This window comes from Ostrinia nubilalis, chromosome 2 (assembly GCF_963855985.1).
Source record: "Ostrinia nubilalis chromosome 2, ilOstNubi1.1, whole genome shotgun sequence".
NCBI classification, from domain to species: Eukaryota; Metazoa; Arthropoda; class Insecta; order Lepidoptera; family Crambidae; genus Ostrinia; species Ostrinia nubilalis.
The window spans coordinates 12,095,818-12,112,354 of NC_087089.1; the positions used below are offsets into that span (position 1 = coordinate 12,095,818).

The window sequence follows — 16,537 nt, forward strand, 5'->3', positions numbered from 1 at the left end:
TTAGGGTATTAAGTTATAGGGCCATATTTTACTATTACCAATTAATGGTTAACACCTAGGAATTAAAATAAAAATCCGTTTTTTTAAAAGCTACTAGTACTGATTCATAAACGTTTTGTTTTCTTCTTAATTAATGTTGTATTTTCTTTGGAAAACAAAAACATTTGTCACTAATAAAGTGTTAAGCCGCATTACTCAGAGGTGGTAAGCTCCACCTCTCTCCGCTCAGCACGTAGCAGCGCGGCAGCATATCAAGCTTGTTTCATTTAAGATGTTGCTACATTGTCATAATACCTACCCTATACCTTGTTTGCATAACCAGGCATGTAATAATTCGGTAGGTTCAACTTATAATATTCAGATCTTGGTAATGCAGGAATAAATAGGTTTAAAGCAATCTACAGTGGTGCTAAACAATATTTTGAGTGACAACCAGCACTGTCAAAGAAAGTGCAAAATTCCTTTACATAACAATTTAATGCATTATGCGCGTGAGTGGTAATAACGATTGAAAATGTCAGTGTCATAAGTAAAGGAGACTACACTGTACCCCTATTATTTGTATCTTTTCGCGAGCTGAGCGCTGAACGAGTGAGGTTGAACTAGTAAAACTTTAATAACTTCGTTTTGCATATTATATCATAATTTACGGGACGTGGAATTGACACGAACCATAATAAAATTTCCACCAACCTACCTAATACTCATTTTACATTACAGTACCCGGCAATAAATATTGCACATCGACCTTTGGAAAGAGAATCGGTTAATTTCGGCTCTTAGAGCGTTATCTCTGTCGCACACTACCTATACGATTGATAAAACGTCATTGACAAAACATTATTCAATGAAAATATTGTCCGAACTCTTAGTATTTCTCTTCGACAAATATTTTAACACATTGTAAACCACTTTTCTTTCACGACTATAAAAAGTTTTTAGCAATTTAATTCACAAAATCAATTGCACACATTTAAAATAAAGTTTGTTTACACTTTGACAAAACGTCATTGTCAGTCATTGTTCAAGTGCGACAGTGATAACGCTCTACGAAACCGAAATTAACGATTGTCTCTTTCTAAAGGTCGATGTGCAATATTTATCGCCGGGTATTGTACCAAACTATTCCAAAACCTTGACTTGCAATCACTGAAGCATTCTTCCTCCTTTAAGTTCTTCGCTCACGTAATACATTGACTGATATACTATTAAGCTACTCACTGACCAGATCAGGCTACTTGTCCGTCTTGAGATCGGTCTTGGGAGGCGGGTAGTACTGCTGGGCGATGTCGAACAGTTCCCTTCGTAGCTGCTGCGCTTGAGACTTGAGTTGCTGTTCTCGAGTGCGGATCGCCCGGTATTGTTCTTCGCGCTCTTCTGTGTGTTGTTCGACTAGCCATCGGAGGTAGAGCTCTGAAGGAAAGAAGGGATGTGTTAAATAATTACTCAACAACTCAAAGAAGACATACTTTTTTTTCTACGCCGATTTGCGCATAACCATGGATACGACCAGAGGGCTTAGTGTGAGTTTACATCAAACGTCACTTGTGAACGACTAAAAAAGTGACATTAAATGTATGACGGATCGACAGCGCCCCTAGCGGAAACGTTCAAGAACTAAAATTATCATACATATTTTTAACGCGCTCACTAGTGAAAACGTTTGATGAAAACTCAGCCCTCCCTCAGTGGGTTTACCGCCAGGGCCTGCCCACTAAAGGGCGAAAGGGTTGACGTTACCCACTAAAGACTGACGGAGTCCACCGGATAAAACGGACCCGCGAGTTATTGTCCTAACTTAGACATTCGTCCGCAGCTCTATCGTGCGAGCCACAATGGCTTCAAGGGGACCCCCAATCCCCTCTTCTATCAAGTTTCGATCTGCTCTAAGCTGCTGTTGGCAGCTGTGAGGCAGCTCTATTGATAAGAGAAATTCCGAGAGTGTTCCTCCAAAGAATGGCACCCCACCAGCCCCATCGGGGGTCGTAGAGGGGATGAATATAGAGTCTATATTATAGACCGACAGTTCGGACCAATATACCGGCCTAAAGGCTGATAAAATGATGACAAGCAGGCCTAAGAGCTTTTAACTTGTTAAGACTGACAAGATAACGAAGTGAAAGTGATAGGATATTGTCTCACCTTCCCATATAACATAGCTCATCGGCGCCACGGAAGGCGTGGGGTCGTACCACGACCAGATGTTGGTAGTTTGCTCGTACACACCTCTTGATATACAGGCGTAAAAGCTGATATGATGATGACATACTACACCTCATGGCCGAAAAGATGATAAAATGCAGGCTTTAAGGCTGATAAGGTGATGACATACAAGCCTAAAGGCTTAGAAGATGGCGACGTGAAAATTATTGAAATAGTGTCTCACCTTCCCATATAACGTAGCTCATGGGCGCCACGGAAGGCCATATCACGTTCGGCGTGGGGTCATACAGAGGGTTGATGTACGCGGGCAACTCGTCGGGCTGGTTGATCCACGACCAAATACTGGTGGTCTGCTCGAATACACCTCTTGATTCGCGTTCTTGCACTGTGTCGCAGATGAACGTACCTGTAACAGTTTAAATGGGCCATTGACAGTAAAAAATTGCCAGGCAGAAATAAGAGCTGGTAATGAGACGTGTTGCCACAAAAAGAACGTCGATAAATCGCAATACGAACTTTGGGCGTCACTATTTTTGGTCACTTATTTATTTTATTTATTGCGAAAACCAACAAGACAAACAAAAAATAAACGTTTTATCAATTTCAATGTAAAAATTAAGTGATTTTATAGGTTATCGAAGCTTAACTATACTGAAAGCTGCAGGATAACTGTTCCAGGAACTGTCTAACGCAGTCCAGGAACAGCATAAATGTGGGCGCGGCCTTTGGCTGGGCGGGGCCGTGGGGCCGCTTTAACAGTAGGTACTTGGTATGTTACTCACCAAACTGACTAGCGTAGGAGTGCTCAAAAAGCGTGATCAGGTACGATTGGCGATACTCGAAGCTGCAGGGGAACTGCTCTAAGAACTGTCTAACACAGTCCAGGAATAGCGTAAATGTGGGCGCGGCCTTTGACTGAGCGGGCCATAGGAGCCCGTTGCAGTAGCCATTTGCCCTCTATTATCTCTTGGAGTGATTGTGATACTCACCAAACTGACTAGCGTAGGAGTGTTCAAATAGCGTGATCAGGTACGACTGGCGGTATTCGAAGCTGCAGGGAAACTGTTCTAGGAACTGTCTAACGCAGTCTAGGAACAGCGTAAATGTGGGCGCGGCCTTTGGCTGGGCGGGGCCGTGGGGCCGCTTTAACAGTACTTGGTATGTTACTCACCAAACTGACTAGCATACGAGTGCTCAAAAAGCTTGATCAGGTACGACTGGCGATACTAGAACCTGCAGGGGAACTGTTCTAAGAACTGTCTAACACAGTCCAGACACAGCGTAAATGTGGGCGCGGCCTTTGGCTGGGCGGAGCTGTAGGGACCGCTCTAATGTTGCTTTGAGCGATACTCACCAAACTGACTAGCGTAGGAGTGCTCAAAAAGCGTGATCAGGTACGACTGGCGATACTCGAAGCTGCAGGGAAACTGTTCTAGGAACTGTCTAACGCAGTCTAGGAACAGCGTAAATGTGGGCGCGGCCTTTGGCTGGGAGGGGCCGTAGGGGCCGCTCTAATTTTGCTTAGAGTGATACTTACCGAACTGGCTAGCGTAGGAGTGCTCAAAAAGCGTGATCAGGTACGACTGGCGGTATTCGATCGAAACTGCAGGGGAACTGTTCCAGGAACTGTCTAACACAGTCCAGGAACAGTGTGAATGTGGGCGCGGCCTTAGGCTGGGCGAGGCCGTAGGGGCCATCCTAATATTGCTTAGAGTGATACTTACCAAACTGACTAGCATAGGAGTGCTCAAATAGCGTGATCAGGTACGACTGGCGATACTCAAAGCTGCAAGGAAACTGCTCTAAGAACTATCGCATACAGTCCAGGAACAAAGTAAATGTAGGCGCGGCCTTTGGCTGGGCGGGGCCTAAAGGGCATGTTGCAGTAGCCAATGGCCCTCTATTATCTCTTGGGAGTGATTGTGATACTCACCAAACTGACTAGCGTAGGAGTGCTCAAAGAGTGTTATCAGGTACGACTGGCGATACTCGAAGCTGCAGGGGAACTGTTCCAGGAACTGTCTAACGCAGTCTAGGAACAGCGTAAATGTGGGCGCGGCCTTTGGCTGGGCGGGGCCGTGGGACCGCTTTAACAGTACTTGGTATGTTACTCACCAAACTGACTAGCGTAGGAGTGCTCAAAAAGCGTGATCAGGTACGACTGGCGGTATTCGAAGCTGCAGGGAAACTGTTCCAGGAACTGTCTGACACAGTCCAGGAATAGAGTGAAAGTGGGCGCGGCCTTTGGCTGGGCGGGTCCTAAAGGGCCTGTTGCAGTAGCCATTGGCCCCCTATTATCTCTTGGAGTGATTGTGATACTTACCGAACTAACTAGCGTAGGAGTGCTCAAATAGCGTGATCAGATACGACTGGCGGTACTCGAAGCTGCAGGGAACCTGTTCCAGGAACTGTCTAACACAGTCCAGGAACAGTGTGAAGGTGGGCGCGTTACAGTAGCCACTGGCCCTTTATTATCTCTTGTAGTGATTGTGTTACTCACCAAACTGACTAGCGTAGGAGCGCTGCAGCAGCAGGGAAACTGATCTAAGAACTGTCGCACGCAATCCAGGAACAGTGTAAAGGTGGGAGGGGCCCGCTTGTAGCCAATAACGCTCTAAAAACGCTTGAAATGATACTCACCGAACTGACTAGCGTAGGAGTGCTCAAAAAGCGTGATCAGGTACGATTGGCGATACTCGAAGCTGCAGGGAAACTGTTCTAAGAACTGTCTAACACAGTCCAGGAACAGCGTAAATGTGGGCGCGGCCTTTGGCTGGGCGGGGCCTAAAGGGCTTGTTGCAGTAGCCACTGGCCCTTTATTATCTCTTGTAGTGATTGTGTTACTCACCAAACTGACTAGCGTAGGAGCGCTGCAGCAGCAGGGAAACTGATCTAAGAACTGTCGCACGCAATCCAGGAACAGTGTAAAGGTGGGAGGGGCCCGCTTGTAGCCAATAACGCCCTAAAAACGCTTGAAATGATACTCACCGAACTGACTAGCGTAGGAGTGCTCAAAGAGTGTTATCAGGTACGACTGGCGATACTCGAAGCTGCAGGGGAATTGTTCCAGGAACTGTCTAACACAGTCCAGGAACAGCGTAAATGTGGGCGCGGTCTTTGACTGGGCGGGCCGTAGGGGCCGCTCTATTATTGCTTGGAGTGATACTCACCAAATTGACTAGCGTAGAAGTGCTCAAAAAGCGTGATCAGGTACGACTGGCGGTACTCGAAACTGCAGGGAAACTGCTCCAGGAACTGTCTAACACAGTCCAGGAACAGTGTAAACGTGGGTGCGGCCTTTGGCTGGGCGGGGCCTAAGGGGCTTGTTACAGTAGCCATTGGCCCTCTATTATCTCTTGTAGTGATTGTGATACTCACCAAACTGACTAGCGTAGGAGTGTTCAAACAGCGTAATCAAGTACGACTGGCGGTACTCGAAACTGCAGGGAAACTGCTCTAAGAACTGTCGCACACAGTCCAGGAACAGCGTAAATGTGGGCGCGGCCTTTGAACGGACGGGGCCGTAGGGGCTTGTTGCAGTAGCCACTGGCCCTCTATTATCTCTTGGAGTGATTGTGATACTTACCGAACTGACTAGCGCAGGAGTGCTCAAACAGTGTTATCAGGTACGACTGGCGGCATTCGAAGCTGCAGGGGAACTATTCCAGGAACTGTCTAACAAAGTCCAGGATTGGTGTGAAAGTGGGCGCGGCCTTTGGCTGGGCACCGCCATAGAGGTCGCTTTAACAGTACTTGGTATGTTTCTTACCAAACTGACTAGCGTAGGAGTGCTCAAAGAGTGTTAACAGATACGACTGGCGATACTCAAAGCTGCAGGGAAACTGCTCCAAGAACTGTCTAACACAGTCCAGGAACAGTGTGAAAGTGGGCGCGGCCTTTGGCTGGACGTGGCCGTGGGGCCACTTTAACAGTTCTAGGTATGTTACTCACCAAACTGACTAGCATAGGAGTGCTCAAACAGCGTAATCAAGTACGACTGGCGATACTCAAAGCTGCAGGGAAACTGCTCTAAGAACTGTCTAACACAGTCCAGAAACAGCGTAAATGTGGGCGCGGCCTTTGGCTGGGCGGGGCCATAGGGGCGGGCCGCTTTAACAGTACTTCGTATGTTACTCACCAAACTGACTAGCGTAGGAGTGCTCAAAGAGTGTTATCAGGTACGACTGGCGGTATTCGAAGCTGCAGGGAAACTGCTCCAAGAACTGTCTAACACAGTCCAGGAACAGTGTGAAAGTGGGCGCGGCCTTTGGCTGGACGTGGCCGTGGGGCCACTTTAACAGTACTTGGTATGTTACTCACCAAACTGACTAGCATAGGAGTGCTCAAACAGCGTAATCAAGTACGACTGGCGATACTCAAAGCTGCAGGGAAACTGCTCTAAGAACTGTCTAACACAGTCCAGAAACAGCGTAAATGTGGGCGCGGCCTTTGGCTGGGCGGGGCCATAGGGGCGGGCCGCTTTAACAGTACTTGGTATGTTACTTACCAAACTGACTAGCGTAGGAGTGCTCAAACAGCGTGATCAGGTACGACTGGCGGTACTCAAAGCTGCAGGGAAACTGCTCCAGGAACTGTCTAACACAGTCCAGGAACAGTGTAAATGTGGGCGCAGCCTTTGGCTGGGCGGGGCCGTAGGGGCCCGTTGCAGTAGCCACTGGCAATCTATTATCTCTTGGAGTGATTGTGATACTTACCGAACTGACTAGCGTAAGAGTGCTCAAACAGCGTGATCAGGTACGACTGGCGATACTCGAAGCTGCAGGGAAACTGTTCCAGGAACTGTCTAACACAGTCCAGGAACAGCGTAAATGTGGGCGCGGCCTTTGGCTGGGCGGGGCCGTATGGGCCACAGCGGTGCCGCGAGCCGAACGGATGACCCGCTTGGAGCCATTCGCGTTCTATTAGAGCTTGGAGTCTGGAAACGAGAATTAATACTGTTTTATTTAAAATTACGCGTAATTTACACTCGACAACACATCACGGCGGACTTACAGCCTTGCCATACTGGCTTTTCAAAGCGGAGCGGCGAGGCCCCGGTTTCACGGCGGAACGCCGCGGCTGCGCGGCGAATACGTCGCGGATTCTCCACGTTTCCGCCTCGAGTTTTCGCTGCGTCACCGATTCGCTTTGAAAACGCTTGTAATCCGCCAGTATGGAGAGGCTGTAAGTCGGGTTGTTGCAATAATCACCTTTTTGCAACTGAATGCAGTAGCAGTGCAGTAGTTAAGGCTAGCTTTTACGCTTTCTCTTTAATCGCCAAATGTTAATGATAAAGAAATGTACTCACCCTCTTATAGTCCTACAGTCGGGGTTAAGTATAATTTGTACTAGAGAGCAGACCAGTAGAGTAGCGTCTTCACCACGCGTGCCGTGTATTAGTACGGGCTCTGCTTTCTGTAAAAATTGTTAATTTCGTTCAGTACAATATAATTTATTATGTCATGTAAAGTTCTAATAAATGTGTAAACATAGGTTTATAGAATTTCTATAACTTTTTGTATTGAGGCACGAATGGCATGTGAAATGTATGAAAACCATGCTTCACCTCACCCTGATCCGTTTAAGCCTATAATCTAGTTTTGTAAACCTACTTGGTGTATGTGCTGAGCGACGATACAAGCGGTGTGCAAAGAGTTCCTGACGCTTTCTGGCCACCCGCATGACTCTAGCTTAGATATCCATTTATCGCTTGATATTTCTCGGTCGTTGCACGCTGAAATTTAAAAATCACGAGCTTTAAATCACATAACGATGAGAAACTAATGTACAATGCTTTAATGAAAATCTGGGATACCTTCAATTAGCTTGGAATAACTATCTAACAGCTGTTGTTGGTTGTCAACATCATCCATGGATCTGTTGTATATTTTCCACTGGGAATAATTTGAGTTACTTTCTGTACCACCCCCTGCAAAAATATGCCATTTATAAACAAAAAGATTATATAGGACTGCTGAATAAAAAGAGTTATAATCGGTTTGTAATAAGGGGTATATTACAACCTGATAGAGCTAGCTGCGCACCTCACTGGAATGTGACTCTCCCTCCCACAGTGGCGTCATGGCCGTCAAGTGTGCAGTTAACTCGACCAGTGGGTCTAGCTAGACAAAGTGCAAATTATAATCGCAAACCAGTCGAAAAGTGGTTGAAAGGCCTTTTTTGTGTGGAGTTTTGACGGATTCGATTTTCGATTCGATCAAAAATTGCATTTTGTTTTTGTATATTTTGTGATTTTGTTATTCGTTTACCTCATACAAGTTCACAGTCACAGCTCTACTCTTCAGGACTTCTGACTTTTTATTTCTCTTTTACCCCACTTTACTTTTTAGGTAAAATTGCGTACCTTTACTCTGCTGCTGTGATATAGAGTTCGAGCTTCGTAAGTCGTATATGACCCCCTTGGTGCCGATGGCGACGACGGTGTTTAAGATCGCTTCGTCGGGCCTGCAGCGCCGGTGCTTCGGCCCGTAGAGCGGTTGACCTGCGCGTATTAGGACTGCCTGAAAAGCAATAATTTATAATTGTTGGTAAGTACAAACCAGAAATCCAATAAGCTATGATAACAGAAAACAGTGAGTGACTACGAAACAGCTAACTTTGGGAAATGTAGTAAAAGTAGAAATATATGTAGTAGTAGTAAGCAACAATAAGTGTCACTACATTCAATTTGCATCTCAATTTATCTATATTTATAAAAGCGAAAGGTCACTAACTTGACTGGCTGACTCACTCACTCACGAAATCTTAGAAACTACAAGTGCTAGGTGTCTCAAATTTTGCATGGGGGTTCCTTTTATACTCACTAAGAAGCGATTTTGCAAAATTCATACCCTAAGGGGGTAAAACGGGGTCCACGCGTACGAAGTCGCGAGTAAGTCTAAAACATAGGACAGTTACATCCAATATTTTTCTATGGTTTGACTGCAAGACTTAAAATACTCCTGACTTGACTTGCCACTTGATTTTCTGCTTTCAGCGTGGATCAATTGCATTGTACTCTTGCAATTGCCTTTTCAGTTAAACTAGAAGTAGTTAAACAATATAACTTACCCCATTATTATGCCTGTAAGAGAGCACAGGGAACCGTCCCCCTTGCCTGAAGGTGGCTGCTGCAGCTATCGTCTCATCGTCAATGTTCTTTGGAACCAAAACAGCTTTTCCGTAACTGTTGCACACCGAGTAATTCTGATTCACTCGGGATACGCGCCACTCTTCCGTTGCCAGAACCTTTGTGAACTCTCCTTCAATACTAAAAAGAAAGATTTATTCATAGTTTTTTAAACACTGATCATAACTGAAGGGACCACAAAAAATTCTGAATGTCACTTTTTGGAGCCAAATAAATTCAGAATGTACATAGAGTATGGCAATTCATATCAGCTTTCAAGACATGGCAGCATGCCAAAGATGGAGACAATATTAATGATATTTTATGCCAAGTATATGCTCTCAACAATCATAATAGAATATCTCTTACAAGAGTTGTATTAATGCAGCTAGAGCTAGATTAGATACTAATACATCAAACATCTAGAATCTAGATATAATAAATCTTTAGGTAAACAAGCTTAACAAAATCTAAATTGAAATAACTATATTTACCTATACAGCGTATGCCCATTTTCAACAATGGGATGCATATGTCTATAAAAAAATGGGTAGAAGAGTCCAGGGTCTTGCAGACCAGACAAATTTTCCAGTGTCTGGGCCATCTGATTCAGTTCTGCAGTTGTTCCAATATCTAACTGGAAAATTTTCAGATCTTTACATTTGAGGAATAGAGAGCCTCCTTGTGGTACACCACCACTTGGTTTGTTTTCCTTCTTCTCTATGCTATCTATATTTTTGTGAAGGAGCTGAAACAGATTGTAAAATATGTGGATTAAATTAGCCATTGTATGAATAATCTTTAGCCTAAAGGCCTCTGGACACTACCAATAAAGAATTATTAATAAAAACAATAAACATATTTTTGCCCATGGCTTCGCCCCCATATGGAGATGAATGTGATTTGGTTTGTTATTTGTATTTTTTGTAGAGTAAGAAAAAATTAAAACAGAATAAAAGATATGGCTGATAATAAGGCAAAAGATATCAAGGAAATCTATGAGAGATTCATTCAATGAGATTCAAGACATTTGCAGATATAGGTAAATGTATTCATGTAAGAAAGTAAATGTCTATTTTACATTTATTACCTGCGCATCTTAAATAGCAGACTTTTTAAATAGACGTTATATAGCAGGTGGCATTCAATGTGATGATGATACCAATAAAAACTTCACTAAAATAACTTACTAAGCTCAGCCATAAGTCATCATAATGAAAATATGAATTTCGCAATGTTTGTAGTTGTTTTCTTGAAATAAATCAGGGTTTATTAAAACTGCTATAAACAACATAATTATGAGAATCTCACCCATAGCTCGCGAACGCCTTCTTTTCTGGAACTCAAGATAAGGTGGTGTCCTGTAATACAAACTGTGCCATCAACATTTTCGTGATGAGGATATTTTAAAATGACACCGTCCAATTTATTTATTAATATAAGCTCGATAAACTCCATTTTACAAGAATTTGGTAAAATTATCAAATTGTTTGTAAAAATCTAAAAGCAGCTGATTTTCTGCTCTTGCAGTCTTGCCTGATTTTAACTGTCATTTATAATTGACAGTTGACAGCTGTTGTCGAGTAGCAAAATAATCAAAAAGAATCTTTAAACACTAAAAAACGTTTTTTGATTTAATTGTAATACTTTACGATTAAAACTACTATTAATTTTACGCAAGGTGCCTAATTATAATTTAAATAATCACAAAGGTAAGAATGTAATTCAATATAAATAAAAGTTGTGTTAGGCTTAACACTATGTGTCATTCAAAAATCAACTTTACCACATTGCAATACGTATCAAATAAAAGAAATATGTAAAAATCGGTTACGACGCGGAAATCAGACGAAGTTCAGTTTAGTGTTTTTTCTAACAAAAAACTGAGATAGCAATATACTCTTGCTCACGAGGTTAATAGAAATTCGGCGTGTCAAAAAGAGACGTGTATAGTTTTGAAAACTGAGATATAAAATCAGGTAGGCAACATTTGCCATGTAGCCAACCATAATATAGAAGTGAAGTTGTAAGCATTTGCGATGGCGATGTGTGTGATTTCTGTCGTTTGCGGAGAATATTTTTTTAACTTGTGTTTTTACTGATACAACGTGAGATAAATGAATGGTAAACCAAAATAAAGTGATACTACCTAAAATAGTGAAGTGACCAAGTCGCGTTACATAGGTATCACTGCTGAATAATAACGCGAGGTGAGTTCGCCAGTGTATGTTTTGTACGAATGTACTGAAAGTAGGTATGTAGTTGGCTGGGTGTCTGAGCTTGGGTAATGACCGGTTCCCTCAATATTCAGATGTCTATTGTTAGGACATATCGTTTGGTTCTAATTCGCACCAAGTTTTACCAAAGGTTGTAATCAAAATACTGTTATTTCTTTGTCAGATGATGGAGGATAGCTCAGAGGCCCACATGGAAACAGACGTGTCTTCTACCACAGAGGATGTTCCTGGAACCCAAGAGGTATCGGGCTCTAATGGTAATGTAGACATGATTGTTATTGTTGAGAAGGTCTCTGATGATGAGAGCTCATGCAGCGATGCGACAAAAGACCAGAGCAAAAAGCAATCTTCGTCCACTGACCATGAGTTGGTTCCGGACAGCATTCCCAATCCACCTCAACCCTTACCACAGGTTGCAGAACTGCAACCACCAATGCCTGAAAAGTCTCCTTCTAAGCACACTGAGGCCCAGAAGTCACCTACAACACAAGAGCATTCTTGTAACAAAGAGGCTCTTGAAATTCCAAAAGATACACCCTCACCATCTTTAATCCAATCTGAGGAAGCTGCAGACTCTTCACCTCTTAAAGTTGATGTACAAAAATCTTCAAAAAAGAGCATTACTCCTAAAAAACAAAGCCCTGTAAAAGAAGACCAAGGGAACAAAACTCCCCAAGTATCCCCCATGAAAGAACAGTTAGAGGAAACTAAAAAACTAAGCCCACAAAGAGATACTGCTCTGCAAGAAACTGCCCCAGCAATAAATGGGAATGTTGAGAGTGAAAATAACATTTTGAAAGATGATGATTCCCCCCAGTCAACATCAGTCCAAATTGTTATAGAGAAAGAGCCATCTGAAGATTCACAGCCAGAAACAAACCCTGACTTGACAGAAAAAGAACACAACAAAAGTATCAGCAGGGAGTTGAAGTCTCTTATCAAGTCTGCCAAAGAATCCAAGATAATAAGTGAATGTACTCAACTGACTACAAAAACTAGGAAGTCTAGGGCTCCCTTAGATTCTGCAAACACAAGCCTCAATGTGTCTGTAGAGGCTGACAAGATACAAGACGTCAGACGCAGCAGTTCCAACTCTCAGAAGAGCAACTGTAGTGAGAAGGCTGAAAAGGTTCCAGTCAAAAGGTCAATGAGGTCACAAAATCCAGAATTTGTAAACAAGGTAAAGCAATTTTTGAACTCTGTAACTTCTAAAGTGCAAAAGGAATCTGATGAGGGTACAGATGATGATCTTGAGGAAACAAAGGTGAAGGACACTAAAAATGAATCATCACCTTATGTGCCCAAGAAGAAAAAAGTACTAGAGAATGTGGTAAGTATTTATTACTTAGTCAATTCTCTTGCAATAAAACTTTTTGCTTTATAGGAGATAGCTTTTGTTTGACAAAGTAAGTAATAATTGTCATGTAGTCTTAAAAAATGGTTGCCTCTTGTCATTAAAAATGCACTCTCAATCAGATTAAATGCTTTCTGCACAGATAATGAGTAGTCAAAATGTCAATGAATATGTAAGTTTATGTTTTATTGTTATGCAGGACCAGGATAATAACAAGCTCAAGTCGGATCCGTATTGCTGGCGCTGTCATTGGGCTGTGGAGCAAGTGGCCAACGAGAAGACTCACCCACCGCTGGCATGTACGGTCTGTCCCCGTGCATTCCATTACAAATGCCTCAGCGGTGTCGAGAGAAGCAAGATCAGCCCTGAGAAGAGTTGGGTGTGCCCTGAGTGCATGGCAATCCTACATGCAGAGAGCTTAGAAACCAGGTTGGTTCATTCTAGATCTTATTTTATTTATCTAGATCCATAGTCCACATATTTTTTGTGAATTAATCTACCAAATTATCTTTGAGGTTATCAAATAGCATGTGGAGTTTCAGACGGAATCCAGATAAACAGTTATCTAAAATGTTGACTAGCAATTCTAAAGCCAAAAATTATGCCATCTGCCATACAAGTTTGTGAATCTTAGCTTATAATTATGTATGTTTATATTTCAGATCACAAGCAATGAAAAAGATCTCCTTGGCAACGCTGTGTGAGCTTCTGACCTTTGCTGTGGAGCGAATAATGGATCTCAATGGGGTAATTTCTTAATTTAAAGTCATTACTATGCAAATTTGGCGAAAGACTAACAACTGTTATGTGCTCATTCATAATGCTTTTGCTATTATGTTTTCTACTAACTCAATCATTTTGTTGTGCTAGTGTTTTCAGACTCATACACCACCCTGCACTTTCATGCCGATTTTTTTTACAATTTGGGTGAGGTTTCTTTGTGATGTTGATTGATTTTTACCAGTATCTTAATGTAACTAAATAACATAAAATTTCGTAATGTGTCTTTGGTATTCAAGTAAACAAAATTTCTACTAGGTATAAAGCCATAGAAATATTAGATAATATTCTCTAAACATCATAGATGCTTTACAATGAAATGTCTACTTTCACCATAGCATCGGTGCAACAACGGGCAGTCGTATTAAAATGTATATTGCGACGCCGATCCGCCGACGCGGGCGGGACTCGGCTCGGCGGAATGACCTTGCTACTTATCTACGTGGTATACGAACAACGCTCGGCTCCGAACGTAGCCTTCTCTTTCTAACCACGCGAATCGATAACAGCGCGTCTGTATACCCGTCCCTTTCTAATCTAATAATAAACACACGTCTATCACCCTCGTTTACACGACATGCGCATTGCGTGTGTGTGCGCTTAATTTTTCTTGATTCATCATTTTGTCAAGCTTTCCTATTAACAGATGTCTGTTCAGAAATTGGAGGCGTCTTTTGCACATCACGAAAATTATGACGATGCATGAGATACCGAATAAGTTTCATATCGCATACTAACGTGAACGCTTCATTTAGTCACATTCAATTAAAGTCTTAACATTATTCATTACTAACAATTTCATTTTCACTACGTAAAATAATAATAAGTTAATGAAATAAATATTAATCGGCATTTATCGTATTGACCTACTCAAAGAGTGCTGGTGTGATTGGCAGACAGAAAGTGTTGATACAAACTAAACACGTCGTACGTGATCTCGCGTCTGCCGAAAGAAATGCCTTTTTGTGACGTCACGATCGCACCAGCCGCCTTAGCAGGTGCGCCGACCGTTCGCAAATATGCTGCGCCTAGGCTACATTCATTTTGCCCTAAATAATATGCTATATTCATCGCAAAAATTGCTATCGACCAACCGACAACTTTGCTGCATAACAGTTGTCCTATAGAAAATCGAAAATGGGTCATAATTATTATGGTTTCTTTTTAAGTTAATTGTTCCAAAGTGGTTGTATGTTTATCTTATAGGTTTTGATTTGTGTTATGATGAATGAATTTGTGTATTGAACAGAAGTTTTCACCCCACTGTGTACATACTACATAGGAGTTTACACTTTTTATTTTAGTTATTTACACTACTTTTTGTTGTTTTCAAAACGGATCAGTCGATTGGAACGATATCGCTTGCGTAATCAAATAATAAACTATGCACCTTTCCTGTTTGTAATGAGTATAAAAACGTCTTTAAAAATTATTCTTGTCGCATGTTTAATTGATCTTTTTGTCATAGATTCATCTTGATTAAACTTTATTGCATTGAAATATTTGCTGCTAAATTGTCATTGATAACTCGATATAAAGTCATCCTCATTTACATTCTAATAACAACGCAATATGTACTTTATGTGATGCTTGCGATGGGCATCCCTTTCATTCGCATAATGTTATTACTTCTAATATACTTTGGCATATTATTTTGCCGCAATTAACCGATTAAACTTGGATATTAGTGTCAAAATAGGGTAAGGTAGGCCAAGTAAATTTTGTATTATGCGTAATAAAATTATGCCAAGATATATTATGGCTAACATTTTTATGCAAATGGATAGAGAACCGCTTGCGATGACTATAAAGCAAATACTTTACAATTACTAATGTATTTGAAAATCTTGATATTACAGGTGGAACCATTCATGGCGCCCGTGGATCGCACCCTATTCCCAGACTACGACAAGTATGTTGTTCACCCCATGGATCTTCTGCAAATGAAGGCAAACATTGCTGACGCTGTGTACGGCAGCACAGAAGCCTTCATAGCAGACGCGCAATGGATACTCCACAACAGCATTATATTCAACACATGTGAGCTGGGTTTTGGTCTGTCTTGATTTTTATTTTTCTTTAGCTTTACGTGTAGATTGTAAGGTTGTGAGTGGGAAGGACGATCGGTGTTTGCTTTGCTGATTTTTTATATTGCGTAAGTTAGAAATTAATAGTTTTAAGTTAATTTTACTGTAGCATGTAAGCAATTTCCTAGTATTTTTTATGTAGGTACCTTCAGTGTTATTATGTAGTAATAATTAATTATATTTAAACTTATTTATGTATATTTGTGTAATAAGTTATTTTTAATAGCCAATTGCTATCGAATATCATATTTCATGCAATAAAAGTAATTTCTTTAGTTATTAACTGTTGAATATTGAAGCGTCATATAAGTATTTACAATATTAAAATGTAATTTGGATAAATACTGTGAAATGATGTCATAAAGTTTATCAAAGAAATGGAGTAGTTTAAAGTAAAAGAAAAATATCCTAAAAGGTTCAATTTCTATATCAATATCTATTATATTTACTATCACATTATGTATTTATCAATATCGAAAGTCGAGTGATGTCAACATCAACTTTACGGTCCCATAAATGTTTACAGTCCAATCAAAGCTGACGGCGGCCGCGCGGACCTTAGTTCGCTCCTGCCGTCTGGAGATGGGGGAAATTGAAGCGTGTCCAGAGTGCTACGCGGCGGCGCACGCTCGCAAACCCACGTGGTTCACCGACGTCTGCACCACACCTCACATGCTGCTGTGGGCTAAACTGAAAGGTCAGTGAACTGTACGGACCTTAGTCCGCCCCTGCCGAGCGGAGATGGGGGACATTGATACGTGTCCCGAGTGTGATACGGATAGAAGCG

At 41.9% G+C, this 16,537-nt stretch overlaps 2 protein-coding genes across 2 annotated transcripts; one reads left to right on the forward strand and one right to left on the reverse strand.

Annotated features, from left to right (window-relative positions):
• Positions 1 to 300: 300 nt before the first annotated feature.
• On the reverse strand, positions 301 to 10,844 carry LOC135083994 (myotubularin-related protein 9). The gene is made up of 10 exons (XM_063978755.1): positions 10,604 to 10,844; positions 9,787 to 10,040; positions 9,235 to 9,433; positions 8,528 to 8,684; positions 7,979 to 8,092; positions 7,776 to 7,897; positions 7,472 to 7,578; positions 6,879 to 7,099; positions 2,387 to 2,569; positions 301 to 1,413 (listed from the first exon to the last, which is right to left on the reverse strand). The coding sequence occupies exons 1-10, from the start codon at positions 10,748 to 10,750 to the stop codon at positions 1,235 to 1,237; spliced, it is 1,683 nt and encodes a 560-aa protein (XP_063834825.1). The 5' UTR covers positions 10,751 to 10,844; the 3' UTR covers positions 301 to 1,234.
• Positions 10,845 to 11,321: 477 nt separating this feature from the next.
• On the forward strand, positions 11,322 to 16,455 carry LOC135078728 (MYND-type zinc finger-containing chromatin reader Zmynd8-like). Its single transcript, XM_063973290.1, has 6 exons — positions 11,322 to 11,502; positions 11,693 to 12,859; positions 13,083 to 13,312; positions 13,546 to 13,630; positions 15,523 to 15,703; positions 16,277 to 16,455. The coding sequence occupies exons 2-6, from the start codon at positions 11,693 to 11,695 to the stop codon at positions 16,453 to 16,455; spliced, it is 1,842 nt and encodes a 613-aa protein (XP_063829360.1). The 5' UTR covers positions 11,322 to 11,502.
• The last annotated feature ends 82 nt before the right edge of the window (positions 16,456 to 16,537 follow it).

Coding starts and splice junctions, on each gene's coding strand:
- LOC135083994 (XM_063978755.1), bottom strand. CDS start 10,750: ATGGAGTTTATCGAGCTTATATTAATAAATAAATTGGACGGTGTCATT. Junction 8,685..9,234: donor CTTACAGGCATAATAATGGG/GTAAGTTATATT, acceptor ATTGCTTTTCAG/GCAGTCCTAATACGCGCAGG. Junction 7,100..7,471: donor GACTGTAGGACTATAAGAGG/GTGAGTACATTT, acceptor TCTCGTTTCCAG/ACTCCAAGCTCTAATAGAAC.
- LOC135078728 (XM_063973290.1), top strand. CDS start 11,693: ATGATGGAGGATAGCTCAGAGGCCCACATGGAAACAGACGTGTCTTCT. Junction 12,860..13,082: donor AAAAAGTACTAGAGAATGTG/GTAAGTATTTAT, acceptor ATTGTTATGCAG/GACCAGGATAATAACAAGCT. Junction 15,704..16,276: donor CAGCATTATATTCAACACAT/GTGAGCTGGGTT, acceptor AAATGTTTACAG/TCCAATCAAAGCTGACGGCG.